At 42.1% G+C, this 26,608-nt stretch overlaps 1 protein-coding gene across 2 annotated transcripts in view; it reads right to left on the reverse strand.

Moving 5' to 3' along the window:
* Positions 1 to 10,070: 10,070 nt before the first annotated feature.
* SGCA (sarcoglycan alpha) overlaps positions 10,071 to 26,608 on the reverse strand; it is a 55,803-nt gene continuing 39,265 nt past the window's right edge. Inside the window, exons 7-10 of one of the 2 annotated variants that reach the window (XM_082271253.1) lie at positions 20,570 to 20,769; positions 17,916 to 17,942; positions 12,099 to 12,317; positions 10,071 to 10,516 (exon numbers count right to left, since the gene is read on the reverse strand). In XM_082271253.1, the coding sequence (XP_082127379.1) occupies positions 12,128 to 12,317; positions 17,916 to 17,942; positions 20,570 to 20,769 (417 nt within the window). In that variant the 3' untranslated portion in view covers positions 10,071 to 10,516; positions 12,099 to 12,127. Of the gene's footprint in view, positions 10,517 to 12,098; positions 12,318 to 17,915; positions 17,943 to 20,542; positions 20,770 to 26,608 lie in introns of those variants that run through there. The other variant, XM_082271254.1, reaches the window with a different exon arrangement.

Raw genomic sequence — 26,608 nt, forward strand, 5'->3', positions numbered from 1 at the left:
CCAGCCAAGAACTCCATTCACAACGAGTGACCCATGGACAACCAGACAAGATGCAGCTGAACACAGATCAGTGCATGGGTGTACATTGGAAGAACATACTGGCTGAGCTAGTAAGACAGTGCCAGGAGGATGAAGTGCTTCATCCAAATGCAACCAATTTATTTCAGGTCGTTTAAGAGATGGCATGCATATGACCATAGCACTAGAGAAATACGGGATTAAAGAGAGAGATTATAGATCACACTATCTGTAATGAGATGTAAATATCTGATGCTGCAAGCTTGTCTGTCTGATGTTTGTTGGTTGGTCTGTTAACCTCCCTGGCGGTATGATTCTTTTGGATTTTAGGTGCTGAAAGCGGTACCATTATTTTGCATGTAATTCTTGTGAATGAGCAGCCCAAACCAACTGTATACATTTATTATATATATATATTATATATATATATATATATATGTATGTATACATATATTATGTATACATATTATATATATATATATATATATATATATATATATATATATATACGTATATATATATATATATATATATATAATATGTATACAGTTGGTTTGGGCTGCTCATTCACAAGAATTATGTATATATAAGTATATATATATATATATATATACACGTGTATATATATATATGTGTATATATATATATATATATATATATATATATATACTGTATGTATATATATATATATATATATATATATATACTGGATTTTCTGGCGTATAAGACTACTTTTGAACCTCAAAAAAATCCCTCAAAAATGGGGGGGTCGTCTTATACGCCGAGTATAATATCTCCAAGGTAACCTAAGTATAAGTATTACCGGTAGATGAAAATTAGGGGGGTCGTCTTATACGCCCAGTCGTCTTATACGCCGGAAAATACGGTATATACATATATTTACATAAAAAGTACAGTAAAACTGCAGGAAAGGGCACTGGGGGGCAATGTAATGTGATTTTTTTTTATTTTGAATGGTATCAGTGTGTTTGGTGTGTTTTACATTCGAATTTGCCGCCGGTTCCACCTCCCGGCGGACGTCACGTCGCCGGAGACGGAAGCCGGGGGTCGCAGACGATCGGGAGGAAGCTCCGCCGCCGCATACCGCCCACATTCTTCGCTGGATCCTGGAGAAAAGGTAAGTAAAACCTCTTCCAGCATCCAGCGATCTTCCTAGCGCTACCCCGAGTGTGACTCGGGGTTACCGCTTTTGGCTCTAAAATCTAACCCCGAGTCACACTCGGGAATACCGCTAGGAAGGTTAAGTGTGTTCTCATATTAGGTATATCTATCTATCTATCTATCTATCTATCTATCTATCTATCTATCTATCTATCTATCTATCTATCTATCTATCTATCTATCTATCTATCTATCTATCTGTAGAATATAAGATAAGATAGATAGATAGATAGATAGATAGATAGATAGATAGATAGATAGATAGATAGATAGATAGATAGATAGATAGATAGATAGATAGATAGATAGATAGATAGATAGATAGATAGATAGATAGATAGATAGATAGATAGATAGATAGATAGATAGATAGATAGATAGATAGATAGATAGATAGATAGATAGATAGATAGATAGATACGTGAGAAAACTCAAGGGGAAAAGGCGAATAGATGCATAGGGTCTGCCATTACTAACCTCTTTTTTAAGATACCAGTTGCCTGGCTGTCTCTGTCTTACATTTTTTGGAGTTAATGATTGGAAACAAGCATGCAGCCAATGAGATCAGAACTCATAATCTGCATTCTTGTTTCAGGGCTGCTACTCAGAAAAGCTGGAGGCTGAGAATAGCCAGGCAGCTAGCATTTGACGTGTTTTAGATTTTAACTTAGTGATGTTTTTATATTTACATCCAATAAATATTTGGAATAAAAACAAAAAAAAAACATACAGGTAAAGAATAAATGTGCAACACCTCAATGCTAAAGGGTGATGACATGCATTATATAAAATGTAATATATAAAGTGAATAAGTCCAAAAAACTGTAGGAAGTGACAGGTGAATCTGCAACACCTGAATGCCATATATTACACTTCCTACAATTTTTTGGACTTATTCACTTTATATATTACATTTTATATAATGCATGTCATCACCCTTTAGCATTGAGGTGTTGCACATTTATTTTTTACCTGTATGTTTTTTTTTTGGTTTTTTTTCCCAAATATTTATTGGATGTGTTTATTTCCATGGTATTTATTATTGAGCGCACTAGTTTACTTTTTCACTATATGATTTATTCCAATAAGGTTTGCAATCCTAGTTGCTGCCATTTATTATCTTTGAGTTAGTGCACCCTATTACATTATTTAGGTTTTTATATTTAAATAATGATACCTATTAAACAGATTTATAGATCTTGCTTATAATAGTTACCCACCCACATATGATAGCGTTCAGAATTCCTGTTGAGATAAGATCAATTACAGAATAAAGGGCCATACACACTATAAGATTTTCTGAAGACTTTTTCCTTTAGACTTACCAAAACCATATAATATGAGGTCAAACCTAAACACTTTCAATTTGTTTGCAATCTGGCAGGCCCTTACATAGAAAAGGTAAATCTGAAGGAAATTGAACCACAAAAGTTGGATAGTGTGTATCCAGCTTAAGGCTCTCTGGGAAATGCTTTGAATCGTTGCTTGAATTGCAGTGCTGGGTTCCCACATTTAATTCTAAGAAAGTAGAGAGCTGGATGCTGACATTGACTATATTTACAATATTTGGGTGGGTTTCATTCCAAAATCCAAAGCTTGTATATTATTATTTGGCTTCCACTCAAATTGGTCCCAGTATTCATATGACTGCCCTAGGAAGATTCGATTATAGCTTCTTAGAGAGTGAGGACTGATATACTTTGTACTATGCAGCACTAAAACGTAGGAGTAGTAAAGCACAATCACTATAAAGCCCTACCTGCATATATAAGAAGTAGCTATGGCTGCCCTATAGATGTATTGTTAAAACTTGAAATATTAGCAATGTTCTTAAAACATAAACAAGATTATATTAAGATGATTACAGTAATTTATGTATGGAAATTAAATGGAACATTAACAGGTCTTGTAATTCCCCTCCACTATATCCACTCACCACCCAGCTAACCCCCACCACCTTCATGGTGTTCATTCACCACCCCCCACCCCCCTCCACATTCACTGTGTACACCTACCACCCTCTTCTCAACTCTACTGAGTTTTCTCACCACCTATCTCCCCTCTACACCTTCACTGTGTCCACCCACCCATCCAGTCACCACCTATCTCCTCCCTCCATCTCCACTTTGTTCATTCAACAGCTACTGTATCTCCCCCCTCCATCTCCACTGTGTCCACTCACTGCCCATCTTTCACCTCCATTGTGTCCACTCACCTCCACTATGCCCACTCACCATCCATCTCCCCCCACCACCTCCATGGTGTTCACTCAACGCCCCCCCCCCCCCCACATTCACTGTGTCAACCTACCACCCTTTTCTCACCTCCACTGAGTTTTCTCACCACCTATCTCCCCTCTACACCATCACTGTGTCCACCCACCATTGATGTTTCACCTCCACCATGCCCACTCACCATCCATCACCCCCCACCACCTCCATGGTGTTCACTCAACAACCCATCCCCCCCCCCCCTACATTCACTGTGTCAACCTACCATCCTTTTCTCACCTCCACTGAGTTTGCTCACCACCTATCTCCCCTCTACACCTTCACTGTGTCCACCCACCATTCATGTTTCACCTCCACTATGTCCACTCACCACCTATCTCCTCCCTCCACTGTGTATACCCACCACCCATCTCTTACCTTCACTGAGCCTACTCTCCAGCTATTACCTCCCTCCACCTCCCCTGTGTCCACCTACCACCCATCTCTCACCTCCATTGTGTCCACCCACCACCAATCTCTTACCTTCACTGTGTCCACTCTCCACCTATCTCCTCCCTCCACCTACACTGTGTCCACCCACCACCCATCTTTCACCTCCACTGTGTCTTCCCACTACCAATCTCTCACCTCCATTGTGTCCACTCACCACCTATTTCTCACCTCCATTGTGTCCACTCACCACCTATTTCTCACCTCCACTGTGTCCACTCACCACCTATCTCTCACCTCCATTGTGTCCACTCACCACCTATTTCTCACCTCCATTGTGTCCACTCACCACCTATTTCTCACCTCCACTGTATCCACTCACCCCCCATCTCTCACCTCCATTGTGTCCACTCACCACCCATCCCTCACCTCCATTGTGTCCACTCACCACCCATCTCTCACCTCCATTATGTCCACTCACCACCTATTTCTCACCTCCACTGTGTCCACTCACCACCGATCTCTCACCTCCATTGTGTCCACTCACCACCTATTTCTCACCTCCACTGTGTCCACTCACCACCGATCTCTCACCTCCATTGTGTCCACTCACCACCTATTTCTCACCTCCATTGTGTCCACTCACCACCCATCTCTCACCTCCATTGTGTCCACTCACCACCTATTTCTCACCTCCACTGTATCCACTCACCACCCATCTCTCACCTCCACTGTGTCCACTCACCACCCATCTCTCACCTCCATTGTGTCCACTCACCACCTATTTCTCACCTCCACTGTATCCACTCATCACCCATCTCTCACCTCCATTGTGTCCACTCACCACCCATCTCTCACTTCCACTGTGTCCACTCACTACCCATCTCTCACTTCCACTGTGTCCACTCACTACCCATCTCTCACCATTACTGTGTCCACTCACTGCCCATCTCTAACTGCCACTGTGTCTAGTCACCATCCATCTCTCACTTCCATTGTGTCCACTCACCGCTCATCTCTCACTTCCACTGTGTCCACTCACCACCTATCTCTTACCTCCACTGTGTCCACTCGACACACATCTCTCACCTTCACTGTGTCCAGTCATCACCATCTCTCTCCTCTATTATGTCCAAATACCACCCATCTCTCATTTTCACTATGTCCACTCACTACCCATCTCTCACCTTCACTGTGTCCACTCACCGCCAATTTCTTACCTCCACTGTGTCCACTCATCACACATCTCTCACCTTCACTGTGTCCAATCACCACCCATCTCTAAATTCCACTGTGTCCACTTACCACCTATCTACCCCCTCCACCTAAACCGTGTCCAAATAAATGTGCATACAACAGTCTGCTTTTATTCATATAGTTTAGACTTTTAAACCTGTCACTGTAACTGCTTAAATCATGTTGTTAGCTGGAGGTGGGCTTTAATTTGTCGGTTTCTTTTAAAGCTACAGCCTACATGTACATGTAAGGGTGACAACGCTGATGTGCGATTTCACTGTACAACAAACAGTGTGGTCACCCTGTTGCAGAAAGTGGAAAATAATGGATGTACTGCCAGGAGCTACAGGTAATAAAATTCTGTTGGCTCTGAGGAAGAGGGTTCTCCCTCGAAACGCGTAAGCCACATCAGGTTTTGAGGACGCCATCATGCTATCCAGCAGTAGAGAAGTGTCCTGGAAGCGAGCGGTGCCCATTTGCTATATGCTTGTTCATATGCTACGTTTGTGAGTATATTGTATGCTACCCTTCTTTGATTTTAATAAACTTTTAAGTGGTAATGCACAAGGTTGGTGCGCCCTTCTCTTGTTGTTTTCTTGTAATAAAATTCTGTTGCAGGGGGGCTCAGAAAATAGAAACTGCTGTAATAATACTTCTGACAGACTACATCATATATTTCATTTTTAAATTTTGCATACAAGGGTCTCTTTGTCAGATTATGTGTATGTTCCATTTTAACTAAACTCCATGCCTTCCATTTGCAGCAGCTTCCTGTTTTCCTCTACTAATTTTTTTGTAGAGACGCAATTGTTTATTTCCATTGCCCCGTGCTGCGTCTTCTCCCCAGGATTCTGCTGACTGCAGAGCAGCTTTGTGTCCTATCACGAAACAACAAACATTCTAACATCTGCTTGAGTATATAAATACATAGCCTAAAAGCATATAATTAGGCAAGTAATAGAAAAGATTGCATTTAGTAAAAGCTGCTGAAGATCTCCTACAAGCGAATAGTTATGCATTAATGGTAGGCTGAAAATCACTTTAAATGAGACCTCTAATGTGGGCTGCCATTGCTGTCCTCCTCCTGAGCAATGCTAGTTGCCTGGCTGCCATTTCAGTCATCTTGTTTCAACAACGTCTGGATAAAGTACGTAGATTCTGAGTTGTGACGTCACTCGCTTTATATTAGCCAGGAACCCTAATCATATTGACTGCCAGGTAATGAGCATTTTCAGGAGGAGTTCAGTAATGGCAGGATATGTATTTGCTGCAACACTGATTTCTTTTTATGCCAAATTTTAAACTGGCATGCAATGGACCAATAGTAAAGTGGAAGGGGGTGGCTAGAGCCAGTTACCACCGAAACTGGTTAGTTGCATTATGCAGATTGCGGGGTGCCAGGTGGAATACAGTAAACTAAAACTGGTAATGCACAGCGGCTGCCACTTTAATCTCTGTGTATCCACACAGGTACACAGTATATGTAAAGCCTTACCCTTAACTTTTCTATGTGCTTCCTTTTGGTCTGTTAAATATACCAGCACTTAATTATATCTGTTCAATAATTGCAAATAATACCTGCAGATACTGCAGGAAAACTGATAATATAATGTGCTGCCATAGGCATGCTCAAGGGGTGTGTCAGGTGTGCCTGAGCACACCCTAATCACTAGGTCCAATGCAGATTGCCCCTACTGCCCGGGCTTCCCCCATGTTGCCCCCGCCCCCGAAGTGCTGCTGGCTTCACTGTCCAGTAACACACCTTCAGTATTAGTGAGACACAGCTCTGCAAGAAAAGGAGCACAGGGTGCACAGCAGACAGCAGCATTATCGGTCTGCGGGGGAGGGGAGTGTTAAACGTATTAGCAGATTTAGATACACTAACATATTAAAGACAAACTCCTACTCGTACTTTATAATCAGTTACCACAAACAACCACCAAAGCTTATGTTAAGTTTAGAAAGGTGGCACCACATCCCTAATCTTGCAATAGGTTTTAGAAAAAATTTGGATGGGATTTTTTTAGGCATTAAAACCAAAAAATGTATAAAACACTTTCACTTTATTATTACAAGGCAGTAAAAACAGAGAAATATCAAACGATTCAACAGACTACAAATTTTGTGGTCATATAAAATTTACAACCGCTGTTTGTATTGGACAAAGGGGTTCAGACGCGTTTCAACTCAAAGAGTCTTCATCAGGGGTCAGAATGTACAGAATGTTTGCACAATTCACATGAAAGGCATTGTGATAGGTAGAATCATGAACAAAATTGAGATAAATGAGACTAAAGCTTCCCCTCCCAAATTCTGTATATTTCATTATGTATGTTTTATATTTTACAAATCAACATGTTGTTTTACCCCTGATGAAGACTCTGAGTTGAAACACGTCGGGACCCCTTTGCCCAAAACAAACAACGGCTGTTATGACTACAAAATTTGTGGTCTGTTTTTAACAAGATGTTGTATTGTTTGATACATCTCTGTTTTTACTGCCTTGTAATAATAAAGTGAAAATACTTTATAAATTTGTTGGTTTTGGTACCTAAAAAATCCCATCCAAATTTCTTCTAAAATCTGTTACTGTTACAGCAAACAGTTTTTTTTCCTTCTGGCATAAAGGTTTTACATGAATAAATAAAAGCTAATTGTTCTATACACCCCTGACAGTGGTAAATGGTTTGTCCCATCCATGTAAACTGATACATTCTGCTGGAGAGCTTGTGCTTTTGAAAAAGAACAGACTTGCTGGATGGATCATCAGATGAAAGAAGGTTAAAAGAAAGCCTAAAAAGGAAAACTATTGCAGCCATCACATCTAAGTATTCGTAAGCTGTAATATAATAAATGTTTGCTTTTGAGTTTATTACCACTTTTGACATAAAATCCAATTGGTTGCTTGGGGGTCAGGTACTGAGTAAAATGAACAGACCAGAACAACTTACTATTGATACAACATATGTAAAACAGTTTTATATATTTAAAACAATCCCTAAAGAATACTGTATGTCTGATTTCCCGCTTTTTGTAGCACTGGCAAATGACAATGCTGATATGAAAACAACTGCAATATATGATTGAGATAAAATAAAAATTTAAACCTTATTTCCTGTGTCTGTCTTGGTGAATATATACTCCCTAATTACTCCCAGCATTCTTCTGAAATCCATTATTAGACAGAGTCACATGGTACAATGGTCCAATTAAAAGTATGGAAAGTTTGGTGTATTAGGGACCACACATTTTGAGTTATTAGTCCAATATTTTACTTAAAGTGTCTGTAAAGTCAAAACTTTTTATGTTTTTTTTTTTTTGGTAAAAGGTAGGGAATGGTTCAGACCCCTGCCAGTTTTTTTTCTGTCTGTGTCCTTTGTTCCCCCCCCCCCCCCCCCAAATTTTCAAAAGTATTCAAGCTTGCTCTTCCTTGTTTTTCTATTGTATTAAATATGGAGATGCATTGCTTAGCCACTAGAGGGAGCTCTCATTAGCTCCATGTGATTTCAAATTCTTTACAGCTGTTAAGAAAAATCAGAACCATGCCACTTATGAGTCCAACTGAGGCTGGCACTTATGGAGGCACAGTGTAGGGCAGCCCTGAGGCCAAAGTGTTCACACAGGTATGCATGTCCAGCCATATGTACGTTCATTCACCTGGCTGCTTTGTGTCATCGGTTGTTATGGTGCAGGCAGCTGTAACCAATAACGTTGTGATGCCCAGCAGCCTGCGTCCTAGCAACCAATGATAATGTGTTTCCCGGCAGCCAACATTCTAGGGACCAATGAAGCTGTGTGGCCTGTCTATCAGCATCCTAGGAAACAGTATACTGTGTGGCCCGGCCGCCAACATTCTAGCAACAAATGTAGCTATATGCTCCATCCGACAGCATCTTACCAACCAAGATACTGTGTGGCCACCAATATCCTCTCACTCAATGAAGCTGTGTGGCCCGGCCGCCAACATTCTAGCAACCAATGTAGCTGTATGCTCCAGCTGATAGCATCTTACCAACCAAGATACTGTGTGGCCACCATTATCCTCTCACCCAATGAAGCTGTGTGGCCCGGCCGTCAGCATCCTAGCAAGCAATGATAGTGTGTGGCCCAGCCGCCAGCATCCTAGCAACCAATGATGCTCTGTAGCCTGGCCGCCAGCATCCTAGCAACCAATGATGTTGTGTAGCCTGGCCGCCAGCATCCTAGTAGCCAATATCAAGAGGTAATCAGAAAATTGGGGGATTTGAAAGTTGAAGATAACGTAGCAATTCATAAAAAGTTTACTTGTGCAATCATTTATTATTGGTTAAATATCTACTTCATGAAATAACAACGATATTTAGGCAGGAGAACAGTTTTATTGAGAAAATTATCAGTAGCTGAATAATGAACACCATTATAGGATGAGAGTACTTTCAAAAAACGTAACCTTATCAGTCCCCCTTTATGATATATATAACTTCTACAGGTTTTAGATCATCCAGGGACCCATAAGAGTAGCCATGGTCAATTCTGGGGCAGAATTCCCTCCTGTCTTCCAAGCCAGTTTACCCTGTTATTCATAGACCCCAATAGAGAAGTTCTTTACTTTTAAGCCTGCAGAGAGACGGCTTTTCCATTGGGAAAAACAAAGCTTGAAGTGAACCTACAAGTAATGAGGTGCCAGAAGAGACCGCTTTTCCATTGAGGTCTATGGACGAAGGCTGGTCATATGCAGTACTGTTTCATCCCGCTTGTCCCGAAGAGGATGGAAGTACCACCAAGCTAGGTGTAGGCCATGGCTTCCCTGCCTTGGTATGTAAAGGGGGAGATATAGTAGGGAGAATAATGGGGGGCTGTTAGGGTTGTAATTTTTTTTAAGTACTGTCATCCCAAAAATAACTCATATAGGTTTTTAAATTAAGGTGAAAATGAAAATAAAGATGCCTACAGCCTCATAGCAGTATATCTGCAGCGTGAGATCTAAGGCTCTGTCTGTTAGTCTCATGAGGTTTGCGGTAAGGTTTAGTGATGTCACCCCTGTGCTGCTCACTGTTCTCCTTGCTGGAGGCTCTGACATGGGTAAGCAAAGCCCTGCCTCTACCAAAATGGCAGCCCCCACATACAGACACAGTGCAGAACAAGGCATAATGGATCAGTAATGGAGAAAAGCTGCAGGAAAGACCACAGGCAATACTAGTTCTTTGCCTTCTGCTTGTCTTGTTCAGCACAGCTTCCAGAGTTCAGTTTCTTGTTAACATTTTGTATACATAAATTATTTCAGGGCTCCAAAGTCAGAGGTAACAGCAGTGGAAGAAGTTCAAGATCAATGACTTTATTACAGGAAATTGTTTCCTTTACATATCATACATGTAAGAACTGTAATTGTGCTACAAAATGTCCCCCATCTCTGGTTCCCAGATACAGAACAAGTCTTCTTCCTGAAAAATAAATCAAGATTACTAAGGAGGTATACATGACTAGACAAGAATATAAAGAAAAGGTTTTGGCTAGAGTCAATTTTTAAATCCATTCACACTATGCTTGGTGTTAACACTCGAAAAAATCTGATAGGAACCCTTTTTTTTTTCAAAGCGGAAATAAAGGCAAAAAAAATCACCTATGGTCCAACAGTTTGGCACCTGCAAGGTCCCTCGCTGGCACCAGAATCTCCTCCCAGGTTTTCCACTTGCCGAGCGCCAGCCGCAGTTTTACTGCGGCAGGCTGGCTCGGCTGCGCGAACCGAAGTAGTACTATGTCAGTTGTATGCGTGGTGCTGGGGGGTGAGCGCGCGCCGCCGACTGCGCGCTCCCCTCCCACTAGGCAGTGGGGATGCCGATGCGCGGGGCTGGCGGCACCGATTGCCGCCAGCCACCCACGATCGCTGCCCGCTGAGAGAGAAGAACGGGCAGCTATTGTAAACACAGCCGGCTGTTCCTCTCTCTGAAATGTTCACGGAGCGCCTGTGATCCTTCTATATACAGGATCACAGGTCTCTATGGTCATTTCACAAGCCCCTCCCCCCACAGTTAGAAAACACCCCCTAGGCTCACATTTAAACCTTTGATCACCCACTAGGTTAACCCTTTCCCTGCCAGTGTCCTTATTACAGTAACAGTGCACAATTTTAGCACTGATTACTATAGTAATGTCACTGGTCCCCCCAAAAGTGTCAAAAAGGTCAGTTAAGGGTTCGATCTGTCCGCCACAATGTCGCAGTCACACTAAAAATCGCAGATCGCCGACATTACTAGTAGAAATAAACAAATAAATAAAAATGACATAAATCTTTCCCCTAGTTTGTAGACTCGATAACTTTTGCACAAACCAATCAAAATACGCTTATTGTGATTTTTTTTTTTTTTTTACCAAAGATATGTAGCAGAATACAAATTGGCCTAAAAGGATGAAAAAATGTGATTTTTAATTTTTTATTTTTTTTTTGGGGGGGGGGGGGGCAATGTTATATAGCGGAATGTGAGAGATGTTTTTTTTTTTTTCAGAATTGTCGCTCTTTTTTTGTTTATAGCGCAAAAAAAAAAATTGCACAGGTGATCAAATACCACCAAAAGAAGGCTCTATTTGTGGGGAAAAAAAAGGACATCAATTTTATTTTCGTACAGCGTTGCACAACTGTGCAATTTTCCGTTAAAGTAACCCAGTGCCGAATCGCAAAATATGGCTTGGTCATTAAGGGAGCAAATCCTTCCGGTTCAGATCGGTTAAGGGGCTCGTGTTCAGCTGTTTTGATTGGCCAGGGTGGGACGATGTACCATTCATCCCAGCAAATTGGCACTGTGCCAGAAATGTATATGAAGCTGGGCATGCCCTAAAATGGGCTTTAAAATATAACCAAAATCTTTCTTTTTCTTTTGAATTGCCCATTTCCTAAAAGTCTACAAAGGACTATTGAAGGAAAACTTTTCAGGAAAAATAACAGAATAATGTAAATAATGTTACTTGTATAATTTTAGCCTGCATGCACTTTTTCCAGTAAATTACATTTATTAAGCGTCTACATACCTTATTGTGTGGTGGTGAGGTAAGTACTTCTACTGCTGGGACAGGATAAGAGGCACGCGGGCACTGTCATCTGTTAGATCCATTGGCGATGTCCTTTGCCCAGTTCGAGCATTAAACATGGGCAGCGTGGAGAGTGGTCGTGGAACATCCCGATCGCAAGCCATCTTCCGAAGTTCTTCCGTGTTGGAGAAGATGGACTGCTGGTGAACCAACTGGAGCCTGTGGGACGAAATGGTTGTGTTGTATTATCATTATATACAATGTCGTCCAACCTCCATTACACTACACTACGGTTATTCTGCCACCCATGAGAAACTTGCAGCAGAACAGAATTAAAGTTTAGTGCTTTTTGCAGTACCAAATCTAGCCTATCTGATCTGGGGGTGCAGTAAAAAAAGTCAGGGGGCATAGTGTCAATACTGTATGTGAGTCATTGACAGTCTATCACACAGTATCATGACCTGGGAAACACTATTAAACAGAACCTGTGCCCCTTTATATCAGATGTCCCTATCAGAGTCCCCCTTTACATCATGACAACTCGGAGTGCCCCCTTACATCAGATTTCCCCATCAAGAGTGCCTCCTTACATCAGATATCTCCATCAAAGTGCCCCCTTACATCAGGTGTCTAAATCAGAGTGTCCCCTTACTGTAGGTGTCCTCATCAAGAGTAACCCCCTTACATCAGGTGTCCAAATCAGAGTTTCCCCTTATATCAGGTATCCCCACCAGAGTGCACCCTTCAATCAGATGTCCCCAGTAGAGTCCCCCTGTACATCAGTCATCCTATCAGAGTAGTCCCTACATGGATTGTTCTCAGAGAGCCTCCTTACATCAGCTGTCAACATCAGACTGGCTCATGGTGGATCAATAGATGCACTCTCAGAGACCTGGGGGGGCAAACTAAAATCTGGTGGACTGCTGGCCTCTTTCTGAAAATGCCAGTTGACTGGGTGTCATGCTGACCCTTTGACTTTCGTATTTTCTGAGTCTTTTGAACTGGGATCAGCTAGCAGATCAGAAAAGTCTGAAAACAGTCACAATGCCTTATTTTCATAGTTGTTCCTAAACAGTAAATCAGAGTATTGGGGGGAAAGGGTCAGCGTGACGCCACAGTAACCAGCATGTCTTATTCTTCCTTCCTGTGACTATAGCCAGTGCTAACAATATTCACTGTGTGTTCTCCTGGCAGGGACAGCTCCCCGTGCCCAAAACTACCACCACCCCCCCTTCCTGCCTGTGGTTTTTGCATTCCCATACAAGTCTATGAAGCAGGCCAGGAGGTCAACTGATGGTCAAATGCACCTGTCAATAATTGCTGAATGACCTCAGAAGCATCTACAGTTTATGACAAACTGATGCCATCCACATGGGCCCAAAGCCTGTTTAACACCCCCTACCACCTTCCAGTTATTACACTGCCCTCAACTGCCCTTATTAGGGTCATACTGCTGCTTATCAGGATCTCTGCCGGGCTTGCACATAGTTACATAGTTACTGTACAGAGTTGGTAAGGATAAAATAAGACATCAGTCCATCCAGTTCAACCTGTGCACTCTTCATTTAATACTATAGCAAAGCATTTCTCAACCGTTTTACCCATGAGGAACCCAGGTCTTCAGGTCTTGGAGAACACTTGTTAAAATCAATTCATTGGGGGGTCAGTGGGAAAGTTGCCCCTTACAGTGGTGGCAAGTGGAAAGAAAGCCACCCCTAGTGAAAGCTAAAAAGATCATAGGTGTCATCTAGACTGACTCTGCATTCGTGATGTTGGCCCTGGAACTATGAAGGCACCATCAGATGGGAGGTCAATCAGCCACATCTCAAGCAACCTCTGGAGGAACTCTTGTTGAGAATGGCTGCTATAGAAAGGTTGTACTCTATATTCCAGTAGAGTGCAAGTTATACATCGGACTGAATAGAAAGTGTGACATATATGTACAGGCCCAGTGAAGAATCTCCAGACAATAACTTTTTTGGGTCAGGAACCAGGGCCAGATTAACGTAGGGGCTATTGGAGCTGCAGCTCCAGGCCCCTACCTTTATATAGGCCCCGGGTTGGCCATATTCACTGTTACCCCTCTTCTGTCACTTGTAAACACAGAAGTCTGGCTTCTATGCTCGCTTCCCCAGGCAGCTCCCTCAGAACCTCCCCACACAGCACGAAGGCCGGACAAGGAGGGACAGTTGCCGATGCATGGATGTGTTTATGGGCTTCAGAGACAGCATCCCATGTGGAATTAGGCATGCATGGCTGCACCCTTCCTCCTCTGGGTGCATGCCAAGGCACGGCCCTTAAGGCCCTTCAAAATCCTCAGCACCAAGCCCATGATGCTCTTAATCCGGCCCTGTCTAAGGATCAAATGAGTATAAACTCTGTGATAGGCAATTAAAGGTAAACTCCAGTCTTACCTATAGTATTGTATAGGCTGAATAATTTCATTAGCACATTGATAGGGCGGAAAAGGAGGAACCGTGGAAGGCAAATATAAGGCTGAATAAGCTTTAACTTGAACAGACCCTGTCATCAGTATTCTTGCTGTGAGAAGACCATGCAGAGGAAACATCTTCAATATCTTAACCTCTTCCTGCCCAACCCCCGCGTCCCTTTAAATAGATCTTTAAGCCAAGAGGATGGGACAGACTTCCCGATTACATGACCACTGTGATTGGCTGTTACAGTGTGGTCACATGATCAGGAGCATGTCCTGCCTGACTAGAGATGGAGAGCTGTCTATGACAGCTCAGTCACTGTGTTGAGAGCACACACTCAGCACAGAAACGTTGGCCATCCATTGACACATATGGGTGCTACGTGAGCAATAAGAGGTTAATATTATTCCAGCCTGTACCTGAAAAGTTCTGTGGGTTATCTTGGTGGCATGTCCGTGGCTTCTAATGCAAATTCTATATCTATATAAAATGTTGTGATTTTTTCTTCATATAAGAGACATCCTTCATACTGTCTTTTGTAATACAGAGAGCACAACATGTTGCAAACAGCAACCACCTTGCAAACACAAACATTCTGTAATCAAAAACATTAAAAAATCATATGTAATCAACCAGATAAAATACAAACAGGGAAGGATGACTCCAGACACTAAGGACAATCGGCCAGAAAGCTGCTCATGCATCAGTAAAATCTTCAGCCATGCTAAAGTCAGTGCATTTCATTTATCTTAAAACAGAACAACAGCCTATCCATGCACCTCCATGGATTTTAATATCAACGCTGCATTTAGATTTCTATGCCTAATAATGGTTCTGATACTGCGAAGGTTTGATGATATGTAAATTAGAAGTGGCTACTCACAGCTCCTAATTTTTTATGTTTTTACATGTATATCACAGAAACATTGGGGGCCAATAAAATAAACCTAAACTTTGCACATTTGTTTGTATTGTGTGACTCTCTCCTGTTCTTCTGACAATGTCAAACTGGCTGCAGAAGCAACCAAAGGCTCAGCTCAAAGACCAGGAATACTGACTATCTGTGATCTACCAAGGACAGAGCTCAGAGACAAAATATATTGACTTTCTTTAGGATCTATCAATAGTAGAGCTGGGAGACAGGGAATGCTGACTCTATCTGGGATCTATCAAGTGTATAGCTCAGGGACAGATTATACGGACTCATCTGGAATTGCTTAGAGACAAGGAAATTGTATTCTATCTGTAATCTACCAAGGGCAGGGCATAGAGAAAGGAAATACTGACCCTCTCTGATCTCTGCCAAGAGCAGAGTTCAGAGACCAGGAATAAGGACTCTTTTTGGGATTTACCAAGGACAGATCCCACATACAAGGAATACTCACACTCTTTGGGTCTACCAAGGGCAGGGAATACTGATTCTCTTTGGGTTTACCAAGACTAGGGAATACTGACTCTCTTTGGGTCTACCAAGGGCAGGGAATACTGATTCTCTTTGGGTTTACCAAGGCTAGGGAATACTGACTCACTTTGGGTCTACCAAGGGCAGGGAATACTGATTCTCTTTGGGTTTACCAAGGCTAGGGAATACTGACTCTCTTTGGGTCTACCAAGGGCAGGGATTACTGAATCTCTTTGGGATCTACCAAAGGAAGAGCTCAGGTAAAGGGATTACTGACTTCTTTGGGATTCACCAAGAGCAGAGCTCAGAGACAGGAAATTCTGACTTTATTTGGGATCTACCAATGGCAATGCGGAGAGACAGGAAATACTGACTCTTTTTGAAATCTACCATGGGCAAGGCTTACAGACAAGGAATAATGTCTCCCATTGGGATCTACCAAGGGCAAGAAATACTGACTCTATTTAGGATTTACAAGGGGCAGAGCTCAGAGACATGGAATACTGACTCTCTGTGGTATCTACCAAGAGCAGAGCTCAGAAACAGGAAATAATGACTCTCTTTGAGATCTACCAAAGGCAGGACTTAGAGACGAGGAATAATGACTCTCTTTGAGATCTACCAAAAGCAGGACTTAGAGACGACGAATAATGACTCTCTTTGGGATCTACTAAGGGCAGGGAACACTGACTCTTTTTGGGATTTACCAAGGGCAGAGCTCAGTGACAGGGATTACTGACTTCTTTGGAATCTACCAAGGACAGAGTTCAGAGACAGGGATTAGTGACTTCTTTAGGATTTACCAAGAGCAAAGCTCAGAGACAGGAAATACTGATTTTATTTGGGATCTACCAATGGCAGTGCTGAGAGACAGGAAATGCTGACTCTCTTTGGGATTGTCCAAGGGCAGGGAATACTGACTGGGATCTACCAAGGTTGGAGCTTAGAGACAGGGAAATATTGACTCTATTTGAGATCTACCAAGGGCAGGACATAGAGACAAAGAATAATGACTCTCTTTGGGATCTACCAATAGCAGGGAACACTGACTCTTTGGGATTTAACAAGGGCAGAGTTTAGTGACAGGGATAACTGACTTCCTTGGAATCTACCAAGGGCAGAGCACAGTGACAAGGATTACTGACTTCTTTGGAATCTACCAGGGGCAGAGCTCAGAGACAGGGATTACTGACTTCTCTGGGATTTACCAATGGCAGTGCTGAAAGACAGGGATTACTGACTCTCTTTGGGATTTATCAATGGTAGTGCTGAGAGACGGGGAATACTGACTCTCTTTGATATCTAATAAGGGCACAACTTAGAGACGAGGAATAATGACTCTCCTTGGGATCTACCTAGGGCAGGGAATACTGACTTTCTTTCTGATTTACCAAGGGCAGAGCTTAGTGACAGGGATTACTGACTTCTTTGGGATCTACCAAAGACAGAGCTCAGAGATTGGAAATACTGACTCTCTTTGAGATCTACCAAGGGCAGAGCTGAAAGATAGTGATTTCTGACTCTTTGGATGCTACGGAAACCAGAGCATAGAGACAGGGAATACTGCATTTTAAAAAAAAACTGATTTGGAGTTCTTTAGAAACTGAGCACATTGGCAGCCATACTGATTTAAGCATCAGTGCCGTTAGCAGGTTGCCTTATTTGACCTCTTCTTCTGAAAATACCTAATTGTAAGTAAGGGCCTCTGACATCAATACCTGGACTCACTGTCCAGAAACAAGTAACAAATAAGGACTTTGGGTGTGAGGGGTGACCCATCAGAAGTACTGGAAGCTCTAGTGGCCATAATTTATCATTGCCAACAAAACCAAAGTTTTGGTAGTGGAGTTACTTTTTGCGTATTTAGGCCCACAGTTCAGTTATACACTAAGAATTATAAATGGAGGGATATGGGCAAAACACTCCAGTACAATGTGCACATGCAATGCAAAAGCGGGACACACAGGATTTGGAACTTACTCCGCTGTATTGGCGTCTCTCTTCTCTCTTAAGGTAAAGAAAAAATAACAGTGTGATCTCCATTAATAAGTAACACATTCAGAATCAATGTCCTAAATATTATGTTCCTATTTAGGGATGAGCTTCAGGTTTCAACCAACCATGGTTTCACAGTGAATCAGACAGATCACCAAACATTTACCCCTTGTCGCAGATGTTTAAATAAAAGCTAGGCAATCACTCAAAAATAAGGAGGTGAGCAGGTGCTGCCGGAGTGGTGGTAAGGCCACACACACAATGGCCAACAAATCCAGCCACATTATATACAAAAGTAAGGTGCTACTGAAAAAAGAAAAATAACACAGCCAAGAATTTGCTGCCAAAGTATGCTGTCATTAAAGCCGCCAGTGAAAATTGTGCTGTTCCGTAAAACCATATACTGCTTAAAAGTGGTGATAAACCCAAAAGCAAACATTATATTGCAGCTTACCATTTCTTAGATGTTGTGGCTGCATTCGTTTTCTTTTTTTAGGCATTAATTTCTTTCTTGCTGATCTGGCCAGTAAATCTGCAGATGTGGCAGTAAATCTGGCCAGTAAATCTGCAGATGTAGTAGTTGGAGGGTTGAGACAAACCATTTACCACTGCCAAAGGTGCTTACAATGATCAACTTTTATTTATCTATAAAAAATCTTTATGCCAAAAGGGGAAAAACAGTTACTTTAACTGCTGAAGGAGTATGAGCTTCTGTCAGCTTCTGTTTGTGAGTGTATCTAAATCTGCAAATACATCTAACACTCCCCTCCCCACAGACAGACAATGTTGCTATCCAAAGTTGCCCCCTGTGCTCCTCCATCCAGAGTAGAGGCACTCTAATACAGGAGGTGTGTTACTGGCCAGATCACCAGGTGAAAACAGAGGGGAAAATAGCCTAAAAAATAGACAACAAACACAGCCACCACATTTAATGATTGGTAAGATGCAATATATTAAATTTTTGGTTTGGGGTTCAATACCGCTTTAAGAAATTTTATTCATGTTGCTGTCAAAGCCAAAAAAAAAAAAGGACCTCCCCTCTCTGTATTTTTTTGCATTTGCACAGATCCCCCACAGTAGTGGCAGCCTGCCTATGCTAATTGGACTGTTTAATATAAACTAATGAAATAGTCCATTTAGTGTAATAGATAACACTCCGCAGAAGTAGTCATAGCGGGAACCAGACCACCAGTGGTGACAGATGAAATAGATGAAATGGAGGTAAAAGGGTGACTAACTTCACACCCAAGGTGAATAATATAATCCATTTACCAGATTATACGACCACTAGATTATAGGTGGTCAGGAAAACTTGATATCAACAGGTCTCACATGAGGTTGATATCACATATAGCCGATGTATACGAGTCCCAAACTATATAAGACAAGAAAGACTTCCATAGTGCATAAAAAGATTACTTTTAATAAAGGTGATGGGTAGTGCTGCACTTACAGATTTCTAAATGAAGGATTGCATAAAATGATCATGTACACGGTGAAGAAACGATCAAGCGGTGTCCCTGCAGGCTCCGATTCATGCGTCCGACTCACAGGTGTGATCGACCAATCGGATTAGGTTAGCGTGATGACGTGATGACGTGATGACGTAGCTCCTGTGGACCCAAGTGGGCAAACCCCAGTGGATGTTATCTGTGACGAAACATGTAGGGGGTCCACGGCGGCTACATCATCACGCTAACGTGATCAAATTGGTTGATCACACCTGTGAGTTGGACACATGAATCGGAGCCCACAGGAACACTGTTTGATCATTTCTTCACCGTGTCCATGTTGATTTTATGCAATCCTTCATTTGGAAATCTGTAAGTGCAATACTACCCATCACCATTATTAAGAGTAATCTTTTAATGCACTATGGAATCCTTTCTTGTCTTATATCTTTTGGGGACTGATGTACATCGGCTATATGTGATATCCACCTCATGTGAGACCTGATGATATAAAGTTTTCCTGACCACCTATAATCTAGTGGTCGTATAATCTGGTAAGCGGATTATATTATTCACCTCGGGTGTGAAGTTAGGATCTTTAGTCACCCTTTTTCCTCCATTTCATCTATTTCATCTGTCACCACTGGTGGTCTGGTTCCCGCTACGACTACTTCTGTGGAGTGTTATCTATTACACTAAATGGACTATTTCATTAGTTTATATTAAAAATTTTAACTTTAGCGCTGCACTCCTTTTTGCATATGTATGTTTAGAGTATGGTTGATTGCTCTTAGTGCTGGCAGCTTTGTTATGTATACTTTAGTGCAGTGTTTTTTTGTCTTTTTTTGTTCCCTATGCTAATTGTTTGGCAATGCCCAGCAGGCCAACATTGGGTCCCGATTTCCAAATAAAATTCACCTCCCATTGACTTCAATGAGGTTTGCAGCAAAAATCGCAGTTCACAAACTTTTGCATGAATCTGAAGAAACCTTGGTGACTCCTACCTTGGTGGATTTGCTCACCCCTATTCTTACTAATACAGAAATGAAAACTTGTTCAACATGAGCAGAAAAATCAGGACCTACAACTGTTCTCAGTGAACAGAACCAAAAGTGCTACGCACAAACCCACAGTGACCAATAGGAATTAAATTTCCTGGACTGAGCGCAATATCTACGTTATACTTACACCCCCTCTCTGCGGCAGCACATGATATAGGACAGCAGCAGACACAGCAGCAGAGCAATGAGGATGGGAAGTAGAAGGGTGAGCAGGTAATCAGGGAGATAGTTGGTTTCCTCCAGGGTGTCAGGAGGTGGATTAAAGTCCCCTTCAAATTCCAGGGCTTTATAGCTAGGAGGAGGGGGAGACGGCTCCAATTTATCAACCTGCAACAATAAATAAGGAATGTTATCGTCCATGTCTGGGGATGAAATCTAGCAATCAAGAAATCATCATACAGGAGCATTTTGCCATGACACTCAATATTGAGCTCAGGTGCATCCTGTTTCCACTGATCATCCTTGAGATGTTTCTACAACTTGATTGGAGTCCACCTGTGGTAAATTCATTTGATTGGACATGATTTGAAAAGGCACACACCTGTCTATATAAGGTCCCACAGTTAACCTTGCATTTCAGAGCACAAACCAAACTATAGGGTCCAAGGAATTGTCTGTAGACCTCCAAGACAGAATTGTATCAAGGCACAGATCTGGGGAAGGGTACAGAAAAATGTCTGCGGCATTGAAGGTCCCAATGAGCACAGTGGCCTCAATTATCTGTAAATTCGTAGACCCTTCCTAGAGCGGGTCGCCCAGGCCAAACCGAGTTTTCCGGGGAGAAGTGCCTTAGTCAGGGAGGTGATCAAGAACCTGATGGTCACTCTGACAGAGCTCCAGAGTTTCTCTGTGGAGAGAGGAGAACCTTTAAGAAGAACAACCATCTCTGCAGCACTCCACCAATCAAGCCTGTATGGTAGAGAGGCCAGACAGAAGCCACTCCATAGTAAAAGGCACATGACAGCCCACCTGAAATATGCTAAAAGGCACATGAAGGACTCTCAGACCATGAGAAACAAAATTCTCTGGTCTGATGAAACAAAGATTGAACTCTTTGGCCTGAATGGCAAGCGTCATGTCTGGAGGAAGTCAGGCACCGCTCATCACCTGGCCAATACCATCATTATAGTGAAACATGGCGGTAGCAGCATCATGTTCTGGGGATGTTATCATTTATATTATACAAAAAAATTGGGGTTAAATATTGTGTTTTTGTTTTTTTTTTTGTTAATTTTTTGTTAATTCATTAAAGTGTATTTTTTAAAAAAAAAATTGCGTTTGCAAAACCAAATACCGTGTAACATAAATATTGTATCAATTGCCATTTTATTTCCTAGGGTTTCTGCTATAAAAAAAAAAGATGTATAATGTTTGGGGTTAATTTTAACTTTCTAGCAAAAAATACTGATTTAAACTTATATACAAAAAGTGCCAGAAAAAGCCTGGTCAGCGAGTGGTTAATGCTTTGCTGCTGAAAATCTGGAAATATTCAATGTGGCTTCCCCAACATACCCCAACATTATTATTAGTATTATTATTATATAGGATTTATATAACGCCGACAGTTTCCGCAGCGCTTAGGCGCTATTCACATGCTGGCGTCTTGAATCGCGGTAAAATTGCGCAAACAGAATCGCAGGACGCCTGTCACCCAAAAGAAGTTCTAGTACTTTTTTGGACGACAGGCATCCCGCGATTCTGTTTGCGTGATTTTACCGCTGCGTTTAGGGTACCATTGCAAGCCCCGGAAAATTGCACAAGCGTCCCGCGATTTGCAATGATTCAGGATTGCGTGCAAAGTCGATCTGAGATGCCAGTGTGTGAACGGAGCCTTAGCCTTACCCTACGCCCTAAAACCGGCCTAGATGGTTCAAATCTCAGCCCATTCAGCAGGGACAGACCAAGATTCAAACCATCTATAGTGTACCCAATCCATCGACCGACTTGGGTACAATCAGCATTTAGGACTTTTAGCATGCTATTACTGCCATAGGTTATAGCTGCTAGCAGTAATCACTGTGTTCTTCTGGCAGGGACGGGTTGCAAGAAAGAAAATCGCATCATCTAATAATGATAATGCTTGGCACTTAACGTCATCATAAATCAACCTTTTATATGGGGGTTACAATACAAGTCTGTTTTAAATGACTCAGGGATTAATTCTGATACAAACATCCCTACAGCCTCATGGAAGGAAAATACCTGATTGTGAATCCTGCTGTCAGTCTACGTCGCTGCAAATACATATTTATCCACTAGATGGCCTCACAACCCAGACATTAGATCACATAGTTCCAGCCAGCATAGACACAATGGAAAAATTGACACATACTACTAAAGTGCAGCATGTGACTTCCCAATCAGACAAAGGAGAGTCCTACCTATACACTCCTGCAGTCCTAAAATATAAGGAAATCAGTACTGCTGAATTCAGAGATTAATGGGAACCGGTACAATAACTCTGCAAAAAAAACTTTTTTTTTTTTTTTTTTTAAAGACATCTACACCCTCCCAAACCCAAACTATATCCAAATACTCAATTTGATCTTATGATTCCATGTTCACATGATCACTATATGTAGCTGCAATGCAGAGAGTGCCTCTCTATAGTCATATAGTCCCTCAATTGGAACCCTCTCCTTACTCAGTTGTCCCTTTTTTGCCTTGTGTACAGACCTATATAGAAATGTATTATTTAAAGTGTATGTTCACCCTAAATCTATGTATATTTTATAGAAGTGCATTTACTGTATTACCTCTCCCTGACAAGGTCTTCATCTGCTTTTCACTACAGGACGGCGCCATCTTTGTTCCAGAGTCACCATCAACTTTCTAGATTGAGATGCAGATTCAGAGATGACACGGTTATGTAAATCCTGGAGCCCGTATGGTTTGTGGCTGACACAGATCAGCCCCTGCTGTAGCCTTTTACCCAATAACAGAGTATAGTCTGAGTGATCACTGGGAAGGTAGACACTGTGAAATGCTGCCTGCAGGAGACGGGTGACCTTATCTGAGCCTAGGCAGAGTCATTGAACTGGAGCTGAAGGACGGAATATTATACAGATGCTGAACATTGTGACAGCGAAGATTTAGTCCCGCAGACTTGAATAGTTACAGAAAGGTCCACTTTAAGAGTAAAAATGAATATGTTATGTATTTTATGGCTGGGAATTTCTGAAGAGAAACGTAAATGTCTTCTTTAAGCCGGCAATACACTATACCAGTGATCTCCGAACTGCCAGATGCGGCCCGTTGTTTGCCTTTATCTGGCCTTTAGGGCACTTTTCCTCTGTTGACACCAATCATGGGGCATAATACCTGTTACTGAAACCAACAATAGGGCACTATTCCTCCACTGACACCAATGATGGGGTACTATTCCTCCCACTGACACCAATGATGAGCCACTTTTCCTCCCACTGACACCAATGATGTGACGCTATTCCTTTACTGACATCAATAATGGGGCACCATTCTACCCTTAATGCCAAAGATGCACTATTTACTCCCACTGATGCCAGGACAATTTCTACTCCCAATGGCCACAGTCCACCCCCCCCCCCCCTTTAAGGCTGAAGGAAAGTAAACTAGTCCTTTGTATAGAAAGTTTGGACATCCCTGCACTATACAATCTGATTGTACAAAACTTTGTAATACGAGAACAGACTTAAACTGTTCAATCGATTTGAAGCAAATCCGCCAGGCCCTTAGCTGACTGTAGATCAAAAGGGGATTGTACAATCTGATTGTATAGTATATGGCCAGCCTTAGTGTATTATGTTACGTTGGGATGTTAGAGTAAAAAAGACTCACCAGTGACGGCATGGTGTTCGTTCATACTATCAAGAACTGGTGAACTGGTCTATAATAAAGTGGAACTACACTGCACCTGAGCACTACAAACCAAAAACACTATTTACTTCAATTTTTATATTCAAAGCGAACCCGCTCATCCATCCACGTTTCCATGCTTTATTTGGTTGAGAAATTCAACCAAATAAAGTATGGAGAGGTACTTTGAAAATCACCCCCCCCCCCCCCTCCCAACATTTCTGGCTGTGGCCTTCCTGGAATCCATCTGCCCTTAGCTCAGGCTTGCAGCCAGGAGGCTGTGCTAAGCTGGGAAAACCCCTCCTCCCCTCCTGAAGACTTCTGGGATGTTATGACATCATTTGCCTAGACCAGAAACCAGGAAGTAACTGAAGAAATGTAGAAAAAAAAAGTATAAAAGAAGTAAATATGATATATTTTCCTATCTATTTACTAATGCTAGCAGCATGAGGATTAAATATAGTCAATGTTGATTGGGAGGGTGAAGCTCCGCTTCAAAATTATATTAATAAATGGTCGCCTATTTCCATTTATTTCTTATAATTTTACGACATTTTGCTATTCTGCATATTGGCACAAGCATGTCTATAAATAGCGCACACAGAGTCTGACACGGGCTATATAAAGAATCGGAGATGTCAGAACAATTATGGGACTTGGCACTATTATACAATGCTGTGCAGGAACACTTTGCTGTGCTGGCTCTTAGCATAGCATGTCACAGATGGAGAACACAGAATACTGAATCCTACTGCCCAACCAGCCTACGACGTGTTCATTCTGCCCTTCTTACACCATGAAGGTGTGCTCTTCTATGCTCTACCCCCATGGTCACCAATTATGCTACATGACCACAAAGATCAACACCAATGTGTGCTAATGGAGGCTGGATGTTATTGTCTTCTCTAAGGAGCTCCCACAGATTATTATTCTGTAGCATGCAGAGGTGGAATGAAGTCTGCTTTTTACTTGAGCTATGGAGAGTCTCGTAACTCCTCAACATTTTTTGTCTCATAAGTTCTCTTCAGCTTAATTTAATATTGTCCCAGGCAGGGGGCAACTACAGATCATGGGGGCCCCATGGCAACTATTTAATGGGGCCATCTGGTGATCTCACCAGTGCATTAAAGTGGCTGTAAACCTCAAACATGAAATATAAACAAAGAATATCCCTCTATAGCAGCCCTCAAAATTTCCACTCGCCTACACGCATTAGGCGAGTGGAAATAAGCTGAGGGCGAGTGTGGAGCCGCATTGTGGGGAGGCGGGTGCCGCCGGCAGGTGGTTGGAAGGGGCAACTGGTGGCGCGTAATTCTTAAGGTCTGGCTAGTAGCTCAGGACTTGAACTTTTGTGCCCTGCTCTATAGTGTGTACTTGTCTCAATCCATAGCACTAAGTGTAATTTCTGTCTGCTACTTAATTCCTCTGCTACCAGCATGATCACTTCTGACACCAAGAGAAAAATGGTGACAGGGGAGGGACCTCCAGTTGAATGACAGTCTCAGCTCTGTTCCTGTGTGCTGTGTGTGTGGGGGGTGACCCTTTCCTCCAATCAGCTCTCAGAGCTCTCCTCACTGAGCTCTGCAGAGTGTGAATTCTGCTCTCAGACAAGCTTTATAAATTCTGCACTTTAAATGGGTGTAGAGAAGACAGCAGATAAACAGGCACAACTTATGTAGGAAGATTAGTTTCATCTCTGTGTATCACCTGAGGCCAGTCACTTTACTGGGTATATTTAAGAGTTTACAACCATTCCAAAGGTGACACACAAAGATGAAACAAATCCTCCCGCATATGTTGTACCTGTTTACCTGCTGCCCTCTCTTCTCTATAGAGATCAAAGGCTACTTTTCATCTCCAGGAGGCAGGGGGTGGGGATTTGATGCCATAAACTGCTCAGCATAGAGCAGGGAGCTGAGTGTAATCTGAGACCTGAGTGAAGATAATGGACAACCCCCTCGTACACAGTCTCATAGGGAAACATGGACAGCTGAGGCTGTCGGTCACCTGTGCTGGAAGGGGGGTGGGACCATCTCAGTGAATTCTATGGTGTCAGAATGAATGCAGTTATCGGAGGGAAGAGAGAGAAGACAGAAATTACATCAGGTGCTTTGGATTGAAGCAAGTACACGCTATAGAAGGATATGCTTTGTTCATTTTTTATTTCATCCACTTTAATTTTAAAGTGATAATAAAGTCTTGTTTTTTTTTTTTTTTCATTTAAAAAATAACAAACGTGTTATACTTACCTGCTCTGTGCAGTTAGTTTTGCACAGAGCAGCCTGGATCCTCCTCTTCTCAGGTGCCTTTTCGGCCATCCTGACCCCTCCCT

Source organism: Pelophylax lessonae, assembly GCF_965119305.1.
Source record: "Pelophylax lessonae genome assembly, chromosome: 11".
In the NCBI taxonomy this organism is placed as follows: domain Eukaryota; kingdom Metazoa; phylum Chordata; class Amphibia; order Anura; family Ranidae; genus Pelophylax; species Pelophylax lessonae.